The 12928-nt window shown below is 40.3% G+C and overlaps 1 protein-coding gene across 3 annotated transcripts in view; it reads right to left on the bottom strand.

Annotated features, from left to right (window-relative positions):
- Positions 1-3055: 3055 nt before the first annotated feature.
- The window catches only part of ACER2 (alkaline ceramidase 2), a 46984-nt gene continuing 37111 nt past the window's right edge, over positions 3056-12928 (bottom strand). For all 3 annotated transcript variants that reach the window (XM_073345484.1, XM_073345482.1, XM_073345483.1), the window contains 2 exons: positions 11537-11674; positions 3056-10802 (listed from right to left, as the gene is read on the bottom strand). In XM_073345484.1, coding sequence (XP_073201585.1) covers positions 10616-10802; positions 11537-11674 — 325 coding nt within the window. In that variant the 3' untranslated portion in view covers positions 3056-10615. The remainder of the gene's footprint in view (positions 10803-11536; positions 11675-12928) is intronic.

The following is a 12928-nucleotide window of genomic DNA, read 5'->3' as shown; positions in this document are numbered from 1 at the left end:
ATCGTCAGCTGATATAAATTGCCATCATTCCACTGAAGTCAGTGGAGCTTTGCAGATGTCTGCCAGCAGATAATCTGTCCGGAAGAGTCTGACTTGACCTTGGCAGGATACCTGTCTGTAGTTTTGAAAGTCTAGATGTTTTAAATCTGATATTTAGAGTAAGCCATCCCCTACCAGTAAAAAGAGGAGAGAAAACAGGGAATGGGTGGAGGGGCTGTTGAGACAGATGTAAAAATACATATCTTTTGTTAAACCAGAGTCAACATACAAAGCTGGAGACCCACAGGATGAGAAAAGGAGAGAGATCAGTAAAGACCATGACAGCAAGTACAGCACAAGAACTGGATTCTATATGGCAAAATACACCATCCTAGGAGGAAATTTTATGTGCCTCACTGAATTATAGGTGCTGGTAGAAGGAAGTCAAGATGATGCAGTAGGGCAGGGCTGTGGAAAGTGCGGTTATCTGTTTGCTATTTAAGTCAGTTCTATACAGAAGTATGCAGGAATGCTGTTACTCTTGAGCGCCATCTGCTGGCTCTATAGTAGTTAAAAAGCAGGTAACATTCCCAACGTCAAGCATAGGGAAAAAGAACAAATACAACAATCCAGCATTTTCCCATTTAGCACTATGTTGCAATGCTGGATAGTTTCTGTAAACCATGTCATCCCCTACTGGAAATCATTCTATACATACCGTAAATTTATAGTCAGTACTGAAGTAGAAAATGAACCAGCATCGTCTTTTTTTTTGTTTGTTTGGTTTTTTTAGGTAAACAGGTTCCTTAGCTAATTTCATTAAAGATGTTAAGTTTCTCAGCTCTCCTCTGCATGTTTCAACATCAGTTTGAAATCCCTTATGGGTTGTGAATAACTGTATTCATGCACAGCTTGTATTTAGTGCAACATTGCCATCTTGTGGTGCAAATATCTGATTAGATTTTTGAGAGACACAAACTATCATATTTAAAAATCACATTTTAAACAAATTCCCTTACCTAGATTTACTTTTGTAAGCCCAGGGATGGCCTTTTTGTTCTCTGTTTGTGCTGCACCTTGCACAATGGGGTGCTGGTCCATGACTGGGATTCTAGCTGCTCCTGTAAGTAAGATAAATAGTGAATAAGATATCAACACCACCTTTGATTATTTTAATAATTTCTCAAGTCCAGAGGCCTGATCCCTGTGGATGCTGTTTGGCCAAGCAGGAAAATATAAATATAAACAATGACTCAGAGGTGCACCGTTGTATACACCTGTACAATGTGGCACACTGTGCATACTTGTACTATGTGTCTGAGCCTCAAAATGGGAGTGAAATAATTCAACATCATTTCCCTCAGAGTAGTTAGTTGTTCATAAAACCAAAGGTAAAGTGTGTTTATAATCTGGGGGATAAAGTGTCACTATTTTTCTCTTGTTAGAGATAACGTCTTTTATTACCTGATGCTCAAGTTCTCCCATTGTCCACTTCTGAGATACTCCATTAATGTTGGATGAAGATTCTGCTGCCTGGCCAAAGGGATGTGGAAAAAACATCTGTAGATATGACAGAAACTCTGTATGACAGAGTAGTTTATAATCAACCCAGGAACTCGGTCTGTGACACCTGGCTAACCACAACTGCAGCAACAGCCTCTCTGAGTGACATAGGAACATCTAGGCCTGTGGTTTTCACATAGGTTTTACCATATGTTTGCTTGCAGAGACCTAGAGTTGTTATGAAGAGGATGCTCTGTGAACTCTTATTGCACTAAAGACTTTTTTCAAGACAGAAGGAAATACATAGATCTACACAGAAGTGTAGAAATTATACAATGTGAATAAGGTATCCAGCAAAGAGCCCTTTTTTCCTGTTTGTGAACGGATTCGATTTCTGACAAACAGATTTATTCCTACCTATTCACAGAACAATATTGACTGTTTCTTGTCCATGTAATGCAATTGTTCACCAAAAATCAGATGTTTTTGCATCCTGATTGGATGTTTGAAACTCTTAAAATAATAATGTAAATCTTACAAATTCTTGGATGAATAACCTTTCATGCAAAAATTCATAAAGTTCTTTGAGTTACTCACATTTTTGCAAATAGCCAGCAAGTGAGTGCAAACACAATAAACAAGAGTGAATTATATGGGATCGTCTGCTTTTATCTATAAGTCATGTCTTGTATTATTTAACCAGCTCCAGTCAAAAGTGGTGTGTGGAATCTAGGCTCCATAGGCAGCAAGACAGCTGTAAGGTGGGTGGACCCCATTGGGATGGAATGCTACAGGCCATAGACAAGGGAAGAGGGACTTCCCCATGTTCTTTGCATACAGCATCAGCACATTAAAAAAAAAAAATAGAACAGTGAAGAGGAAGTGGTCAGATTATTTAAGAGACTCTTGAGATTTTGGTGCCTTGCCAACACTTATGACAAAACGTTCCTGTTGGATCTTCTTAAGCCCTTCCTCACACAGGTTGAACCTGAACAAACAGCCGTACAGCATGGAGCTCCTGTGAAGCTATCGGACACTAACAACTAGCAAAGGAAGAGTAAACCCTCTCTCCCCCACCCCAACACACACACATCAATGTTCATCTTTGTGCTAGCAACCTGGGCGCCTCCCTGTCCCAACATCCAAGTCCAGTCACCCTGTGAGCAGCCACAGGAGAGGCGGTCTCTAAGACAAAAGGTCAGAAAGGAGGTTGATACAGAAAGCCAATGAATGACCATTATTTCACTATGTAAGACACACTGTGTGACAATTGCTTATTTTCTATTATGAAGATCAGTACCATAAGCTTCCCCGCTCAATCCCCAAATTCTACTTTCCCGATTTTCTTTGGCCTCAAAGAGTTCAAGTCAGCTGGAACTGCTGATCTGTGCACTACTCATTTTTCTAAGTATTTGTTTGCCTACCTTTTTTTTTTTATTTTACTCAAAAGCACTAATTATACATAATGTTTCTTTACTTTCTTAAAGAAGAATAAAAAACCAAAATCAGTCCAGTAGGCTAATCAATCAGTAATGGAATCTCCAGCCTCATTTATTAATGGTCTTACCTCCAATCTAGTGTTTCTCTCTCCCCAAAACACTTGTAAAAGTCTTCTTCATTGCCCTTTACCTTATCCCTACAGCTTGTACCATCCTGTATTAATATAGCTGACTGTAATATGCAATCCTTCACATTATTATAAGCATTTTAAATTTAAAGATACAAATAATATTTGTTCTAAAGGTAATTTAATATTGCAAAATAATTACACACTTTCTGTAAACTTTCAATACATAGTCTTCAAGTAAAACACAAAATACAGGTATTATGTTTACTGCCCCTTTTAGAGACACTAGGTCTGATTTTCAGTCCCCAGTAGGTGTACATTTGTGCACATGTTCAGATATTTAAAAGAACATGTATGTGTAAAGGCTGTTCACCTCCAGGACATGCCTGTGTACCGCCAGGACATGCCTGTGAAAAGCAGACACACATTTGCCTCTGTGTAAATGCACATAAATTCCAAGGCCAGAAGGGACCATGATGATAATCTACTCTGACCTCCTGTATAACACAGGCCATAGAACTTCCCCAAAATAATTCCTAAAGCAGATCTTTTTGCAAATATCGAATCTTGATTTAAAAATAGTCAGTGATGGAGAATCAACCATGACACTTGGTTAATTATTCCAGTGGTTAATGACTCTAGCATGGGGTTGAAAATCAGACCCACTGAAGTCCATAAGGCTTAACAATTTTATATGAAGGAAGTTCTATTTATTTATATACATACACACACACACACAGTCTTTATATTAAAATAGTTATACCTTAAAATAATATTTTTGTTTATAAAGAACACACCCCTACAAAAGTGATCAAAATTCTGAACAACAATCTTAAAAACAATAGTTAACTATAATAATCTTATAGTACACTAGCTGAATCTAAAAACACAAGGCCCAGTTTACCTCCGATGGGAAATGGATTGGGCCCTTTGGCCCCAATCCCATGCACTCAAGTCACTTTACACACCAGAGATTATTCACACATGTGCTTAAGCATCTGCAGGATAAGGACCTTAGGCTCAGCTCAAGAAAGCACCTAAGCACATATTTAAATCTTTAGTGCTTTTCTGGATAGGGCTGTCCTGAATCAGGGCCTTAGTTCAGAAAAAAGGTAAAAGTTTTACTTTGAAGTTCACAGAGCTCTGTTTTCATTATGGCTCATAAGGCCACAATGCACAATTAAAACAAAGCAAAGAACCATGTGGCCTTGACAGAAGAGATTAAATTAATTTAATATTTTGTAAGGAGTTTAAAGTGCAACAATTACATTTTGAAAAGTCAGTATTTAAAAAAGGTGGACTGAGAGCACTTATTTAGAGTGGAATTCCTCCTTACACAGTAAGTTCTGCAATAGACTTCTGTACATCAATGGAATGTTTTTTGTTTGCATAAACATATATTACAAGTACAGAAGCCAGAGGTTAGTTTAACAAAACATACAGAGTACATGTACATGCATTCATTCACTTCTGAGATAACTAGGTGCTCAATTGCTACTCATTTATAAAAACTACTTCCCAGTGACAGTGAGATTAGTGATCAGGATTTCACAGCCTGCCCTTAAAACATTGGAAGTTGTTTTTTTTATTTAATAAAAAGCATGAGTAGAATTTATTCTCATCGCTTCTAGTAGTGTGAACCTCAGCAATCACGAGTCTCACAAACAATGCTGAAAATGACTTACAATATACAAAACCGTTGAGTACACAGTATTAAATAGACCTTATCTGAACTGGGGATTTATCAGGCAATATAAAAATGATAGGGTCCAGCAAGTGAACACCATTCTGATGAAGAGCCGGTAGTAAAACTGTTTTAATATCTGAGAAGTATTACAAACTGAGTGTTCACTATCTTTACTGAGGGAGGGAAGGGATACAGCAATTGTATAGTAGAGAGTAACAAACATTATTATATAAACTCTAACAAACAGTTTGTGTACAAAAGATTTTAATTTAAAAACTGTTTGTTTCCCACAGTGACCAGAAGAGAGAAGGGCCAGATCCTTGGCTGGTATAAATCAACATAGCTCCACTGAAGAGAATGGGGGTGATCACAGGTAGGATCTGACTCTTAGATTCTAGAAGATCCAAAATTTTCAGAAAGGTAGCAAGTTGCTTACCGGCTTTAAACTCCCAAAAAAGATAGCATATGCCCGGAATCTATAGGTTTCCTTTAAGCGTGGGTACAGAACTCCCAATTAACTTCAGTGGGAGTCTGACTCAATTAAGGGCTGCAGAATTTGGCCCCTTATCTCTGAGAATGAATTTAGATAGAAAAGTTATACACAGAAGATGAAGTAAAAATACTTTAAATCTGCTATTCCACCCAATAGCTGTAATACTGAAAACATTGTTTCCTAAAGCTAGTACCTGCTGGTGCACCTGTTTTTGTCCCTAGCAAATTCTGTCCAGCAGTAAGACTTCTTAGCAAAGTTGGGGGGGATCTTATTCTAGCACACAGAAAGGAAATATAACATGTCTTTACAAAAAAAGAGGTTATTGCACATAATCTGAAGAGGAATGAGGCCCTAGTTAGCAGGAGAATCAAGCTAAAGTCCAGTGCCATTCTTTGGTCAGTTGCAGAAATGTGCTGCCGGCTACTTTAACACAAAGGGCCTGATCCTCCTGTCTGGTAGAGCTGGCCTTAGTGTAGGACTAGTGGGATGTGAGAGGGGCAAATGTGAATTCACAAGTCTTTTGAGTCTTCCTGATCCTAGTGCCTCCCTGGTGTTATTCAGACACCCACCTACAGCACAACTTAGAACAGCCCAGATGTTCAGTGCTGCTCTAAGTTGTACCCAGCTGTTCACAGCCTTAAGGGGCTATGCCAGCACCTGGATAGAGTCAGAGTGCAGTGACTGTCTGGCCCCATGCTCTTTTCCCTAGGGATGGGGTGCAAAGATGAGAAGCATGCAGCTGTCACTGGCTCTATATCACCCAGGGATTCCCCAAGTAACTAGTTAAGTTGGCTTCACGGCCCTTTTTTACATGCTGAAGCTGCTCAAAGTGCTGAGGATCTGGCCTAGAATACTGAGGAAAAATCATATTGGTGGAAAACACTAACCACTGAATTCAGAATTTAATTAAGGATTGAGGGTGGTGTCTATGGTCATTTCTATCTATTCAGGCTTTAATACATTTCAGAAAAGCCAAATGCTTAACACCTATTTTTCAAGTTTATGGGAATGTACTATACATTTTACATATAATTCTGACCTGTTCACAATTATTTGCATTTTCATGGTTATTTTGAGTACTACTAAATACTCTGTATCTGAACGCCAATCAATGTTAACAAATGTGGTTTATGTTATCAACTAAAGGCTAGCATGAAGCCTGCTGGTATGAGACAGCATCTTCGCTTTATATTGCTAAACCACTCATTTTACTTCTTGTTCCACAGCAGATTTGTATTTGTTTTTATTACACATTATTGGAAAAATGTGAACCCTAGGTCTGGAGTGCCCATATTGACACACCTATGGGGAAATCCTCACCCCCACTTTGGCCCCTTTACACTGAGTAAAATGGACTGGACAGGCATAAAGAAGCTTGAAAGCCCCGGTTCCTCCTAAGCGAAGTTTCCCCCGGCTCAGGCACTACACAAGACATCCATAAGGCTGCCCTGTGAGGATCCGCTCACAAATCCTGACACAGGGGTTTTACTGAGGGTGGGTCCAGGAGTGGGAGGGGTGAATTGGAGGACAGGGACATGACATGCAGTACTGTGGAGATTCCAGGCAATGCTATGACCCTTAGGTAGGGCCCTACCAAATTCATGGCACTGAAAAATGTGTCACGGATTGTGAAATCTGGTCTCTCCCCGTGAAATCTGGTCTTTTGTGTGCTTTTACCCTATAACATATAGATTTCACGGGGGAGACCAGCGTTTCTCAAATTGGGGGTCCTGACCGAAAAGGGAGTTGCAGGGAGGTCACAAGGTTATTTTAGGGGGATCACGGTATTGCCACCCTTACTCCTGTGCTGCCTTCAGAGCTGGGCGGCTGTGGAGCAGCAGCTGTTGTTCGGGTGACCATCTCTGGAGGCAGCGCCCTGCCAGGAGCAGCGCAGAAGGGTGGCAATACCATACCATGTCATCCTTACTTCTGCCCTGCTGCCTTCAGGACCCCTACAATTACAACACCATGAAATTTCAGATTTAAATAGCTAAAATAATGAAATTTACGTTTTTTAAAATCCTATGACCATGAAATTGACCAAAATGAACCCTGAATTTCGTAGGGCCCTACCCATATGGCAGTGCCAGGAGTCTGACATAACTTACATAGCCCTGGGGGAGGGGTCTAAGTTATTCTGGGGGCTGTTTCAGTCCCTGGAACAGCCAAGGATCAAGACAGTGCAAAGATGGTTAAGGCTGCCTTAATCACTCTCCCCCTAGATTCAGTTATCTGCTGCACTTCTTAGAGGGGCCACACAAAACCTCACCCCTAACATGTGAATTGTCAGAGGTTCTGCAGCTCTCACTGATTACATCTAGTGCTCTGGGCACCCAACACCTCTGAAAATCAAGCCCTAAGTGCCTCAAATTGGGCACCCCCCAGAAAAAATATCAAAGGATCTGTTGAAAATATGGACCTGTGTGTACCCCACCTCTACTTAGTTTTTGTTATACTTCTGAAATATAGGGAAATAAGGTCCTGCTCCTGCAAACCAATTAGTGTTCTGCCATGGATTTTAATGGAATAGGATTGGACCATTAAAGTGAAAAAAAGTTGGCTGCAGATCCCACTTAAAAGGGTCCCCCCCCCCAAGCCTAAATGATATATACTGCAAGGAGAGAGAGAGAAAAAACCCCACTGTAACTTAAGAAGATTGAAAGAGTCATTGATTTGGAAAGAGTTTATGGCTTTAGAGTGTGTGTGGGGGTCTGATTCTCAACTGCCCTGTATCTCATGTGGTCATTGATAGTAGTGTTATGATAGCACTTTGCATTGATGCTAGTGTTTCGGTAGCACTTTGCACTGGCGGAAATAACGACACAAGGTGCAGGGCAGTTGAGAATCAGGCCGTGTCTTTTCATCCCCTTAGTCACTCATGATTTTTCCAATTAAACTAATGTGTTCATTGGAGCAGAGTACGTTTTGGTTCATACCATTTTATATTTGTCTTTCCTCTAGAACCATGTTCTAATAAATAAAGGAATGTGTTTATTCTGGCACATAGATAGCGGCTCTTGAAATGGGAAGGGCTGATCAATCTAGTGTGACATATCACTTTCTTCAGACTTTGGGGATGCTTCCTCCTTTGGTACTTCTGTAGTAAAGAATTCAGCAGCATTTGGGCTGAAATGGTCTATGTTTTTCTACAGGACTATTTGTATCAAACCTTCCAGTGTGCAATATTCACTTCATGATACACCACAGGCAGATTTTGGCCCGAAGTCTAGCATAGCTGACCAAGGGAGGTACAGCCTCATATATGGGAACCCTCTGCTGGTGTAGAGCCAAGGTATTAGCTCCTTCACCCTCCTTCCCTTCCCTGCTGTTGGGATACAGGGTTTGGTTGAGGCTTCTCTACACCCAGCTGATCCTTCGAGGCTGACTTAAGCTACACCAGGGGACCAGACCAGCATACAGCCAGATCAGCATTGCGGGAGCAGATCTTTGCACATCCTCCCTTGCCCCTGCTCCACAAGCGGCACCATTCCATAGCAGAGGATCTGGGTTTTCATCTCTCAGTAGCATATTCCCAAGTAAAAACTGTTATAAAGTTCATTTCTGTGACCATAGCAGCCAAGTGTAAGAGGATGCTTAAAGTTCCAGGACCCGGTTCTCCTCTCGCTTAACCAGTAAGTCAGAAGCCACAACCAGAACCTCAAATCCAATTCCTTGAAGCCCAGCCCCTATGGTTTTGGTATTGATTTGGATCTCAAACAGTAAGGCGCCTATCTCCTGGTTCAGTTGCAGCCAGACTCTCCTGGTTCAGTTGCAGCCAGACTCTCAGAAGAACAGCTGATCTCAATAGTTAAAGATGACAGAAGTCTCAGAAAATCAGTGACTCTTTCCTTGCATCATTTTGTCCTAAAAACTTGTGAAAACAGCCTGCAAGATTTCAGTGCAAGTGACTTTCAACCATAGCCCTAACTAGGAGTCAAAAACCAACCAGCAGCTTTAAAACTAAACTGGATTCAGATGCTACCCCTTTGGGGTGTCCCTATTGTTTTACAAGACAGGTTGGTACAAATGGCAAAAATTATACCACACATTCCTTCAAAGAATGTAATCACTGAAGTTTTAAACTTCATTGCTTACTGGAAGGACATGCAGGCCCTAAATACAATTTTAAGTGGTCATTTACCTTTACTAAATACAACTACCAGGGCATTAGGATACAACTGTATTTATTTCTACTTGAAAGGCATTAGTCAGAAACTAACTCTCACTAACTGCACTTGGAGTATAGGGTTTTGTTTTATTTATTAATAGTTTAATCCAAATTTTAGTGTTAATCGTTTAGGGTGGGATTTTCAAAAATGGCTGAACACTGCTCCCATTGAAGTTATTGGTACAACTCCCATATAATTTTGTGGGAGCAGTTAGGCAAATATCAAATGCTTATGAAAGTCTCACCCTTAAACTTTACCACATCTGGAGAAAAAAGATTAAAGCCCAGAGATAGAAGGGGATTTTTATAACCATCTCCATATGCTTATTGGGAATATATGTATTTTTAAATAAGTCTGTAGTGGCTACCAGGTTCCACTACACCCCACACGAGCTGATAATCATTAGCATCCTGTAAATAATTTAGCCAAAAGACACCGTCATTTCATTCTGAACTGTTTGAGGAAAACATCAGGAATTTAGGGTTCCTGAATGTCTTATTTGAATTTAAGGCCTGTTCCTCTTCTGACTTACCCTTGTTTTACACCAGTGTAACAATTCCAGGTCTGATTTTCCTTTGTTACCACCCTCTTCTGCAGCTCTGCTAAAGTATTTAGCTACTGGGGAATTTCCCATGCAGTGCAGAGCTGCCACAATGGCTCTACACTACCCCCTCTGCAGTCCACATGTGGAGACATGACTGTGGAAAAAAAAATGTAGTTGGCTAAATGCATCCAGGTGCAAAGTAAAGCACACTCAGGATGGCTCTAATGTATACTGGGAGCGGGGCACAGAATAGAGGAGGAACAAAGATGGCTTAGAGGCACCTTTGTCCCCCTCACTGTTCCTTCACTAAATAGAGCTCTGGCAGAACCAACATGAAAAGAGAATCAGTCTCTTACAGTCAGCTGTTCTGGCCGACCTTGAAAAATATCCTTAACTTTGATATTTGGAAAGAATTATATCATCAGAGTGCAAAACAAATCCAACCAGTGTCAATACAGAGTTCTAAGATAAATATTCAGGAGCACCACAATAAACCTTCTAGCCTCCTCTCCAGAAAAGTGAGGAAAGGTCATATTTTACCATGTGTTAACAAAACACTTGTGAATGCCATATGCATATTAGTCAGAAAAAACAACCCGAGCCACTACCTTTACCTAAGTACAGTCTGTGATGAAAAAATAAATAGATTGTCCCCTCCACTAAGTGCTTGATTTCATGTAATCTTCACAGGTGATTTCTTGTGTGCGCAGAGGAGGGTGACATAGGGGACACCAATGAAAGCCCATTTTTCACTGGGCCAGAACTTTATGACAGGGCCCTGTTCAGGGATCTCAGAGGCAGCATCAAAGTAGGCAAAACAGACACAGCCTAGGTAAGCAGCAAGGCAAATGAGGACGTGCCTGAGGAGAATGGAAAACAAAGAAAAAAAACCATTAATGTGGCTTCTGTAAAGGTGTCAAATATATCACCAAGTTTTCAGACCAATCAGCCCCTACCCCTTTCTCCTGTCCCTCCTGAGCATGGCTAGCGTCAATCCCTGTCCTCTTTGGATTAACAAGATGTAGCATATAGATAACTATACTACAAATATGCAGTGAATTGTAACATTCTTGGTCCAAACTTGATGACCTTTGAATATGCTGCAAAAGAGATACTTACACAGAGTTTGGGGGAAAATGATGAGATATGGTCTTGAGTAAAAGGGACTTTTGCTCACAGGTGGATAGGTGTGAAGGAGTGGCACTGAGCTCTAATCTTCTTTGCCTACCTGTCTGCTGTCATGGATTTTTTAAGGATGGAGAGATTTCTCTTTTCTCAGACCCATTGTTTCAGACTGATAACACTGCATTGGTTTACACTTGGAAGGTTATTTCAGCATTCATAAGGGCTAGAAACTTAGTTTTCATTAAAAGTGAAGTTAGAGTCTGCAGAAACTGAAGAGGCCAGGAGGCACATAAATCTATCAAGTGGATGGGATGTCTGAACACTATTGGTTGGGAGTCTTTTACTAGTAAAGCTGTTCATCATTGTGAAAGGAACAACAGTCAATGCACAAGACAGCCTACGTGCATTAAGGGTTATTAAGGGTTTCTCTTCTTTAAATGAAACAACAGAGTTTACACACAGTACTTACCATACACAGTGCAAATACGGAAAGTTAAATGAAGACCAGATCTCACAAAATGCTTTGTCACTGATCCAGCAGAAAAGTGCTAACATCCACCAAAGACCTGAAAAGAGGCCCAGCTTGTACACACGCAAGTTTTCACACCTAAAAAATGACATAAGGAAAGGAAGAAAAGCTGTTATCAGTCACTATGTGGTTTGGCTATATTGAGCTTTGGCGTGGAATCCGGAACGCCAGGTTGCACATCTTTAAGAAGCCTGCAGCTGCTTTGCATCCAGTGCAGCATTCTGAAAAAGTGATATGTTGAGGAGCTTTACTTACCATCTACTTACCATCAATCTGAGGTGAGTAAAGAGACTATGCAAACAAAATGGCACCTTTACTCAGTAGCTCTGCTCCGGGATACTCTTAATTACAGATGTGCAACTTTTGGACAAAAAAATTGTTTTCACTCCTGTTAGGACTACAGCCCAAGTAAAAGTTCTGGAAGCCAGAGCTGGAATCCATTTTCCCTCATATGTCAGCAACTGCCCTAATCCTGCAACAAGAACCATGAGGCAGCAGGAATCTGCCTGCCCAGTTCTCTTTGCAAGATAGGGACCTAAATGCCAATTGCAGCATCTTTTTTTTTAAACTGGTGAGGATGGATGAGAAATGCCCAGCTTAACTTTCAGATCTCAGGGTGAGTTTGCATGGTAAGCAGTTAGAAGGAAAAAAAAAATTACTCTTTTTACTTGTAAACTGAGCAAAATGTATTTGGCGTCACGGAGAAACAATAAACATGGAACCCCCCCATGTCATTATTAGCAAGAGTCACTTTCCAGACAAGAACTACACTTGAATTCTTTATTTTTTAGTTTTTTTCTTTAAGATTTTAATTAATTGGCACCCCTATAAGTGAAAGGTTTGGTGTCAAAACATGAAACACACTAAACGCATTCTGTCTTAAGGAAAGAACAAATATTTAAGCACAACTTTTACCATTTCAACACAGAGGAGTTTTTCTGATTGTTAGACGCAGTGGTAAAACTGATGGAAACTGGTTACAAGTCTTTGGCACTGGGGTCCATTACTAGCCTTGCCACAAATACTCAGACTGGAGTATGGTTTTTAAGAACTGGTTAAAAACAACTTCGTCCCAGCCACAGTTAGAACACAAGGGAAACGTAGCTGAATTTTTAAAATTCTGTCGTTATCAAAACATTTCTTTGGGTTTAGAATTTGAGTAAAAGTTTGTAAATTTTGAGCCAAATTTTCATTTGCCCCTTTGATGTAGCAAACATTTTTTTAAAAGTTATATAAATATGAAGAATTCTATGCTTTTGGGTGTGGGGGGGGGGGACTAGCTGTTTTTTCTACACATTAATTCAAGTAATCTACAGTTTGAAATGATGCTAA

Source organism: Lepidochelys kempii, chromosome 5 (assembly GCF_965140285.1).
Source record: "Lepidochelys kempii isolate rLepKem1 chromosome 5, rLepKem1.hap1, whole genome shotgun sequence".
Taxonomy (NCBI): Eukaryota; Metazoa; Chordata; order Testudines; family Cheloniidae; genus Lepidochelys; species Lepidochelys kempii.
Note: the sequence above shows the minus strand (reverse complement) of the source record. Positions and strands in the feature narration are given on the sequence as shown.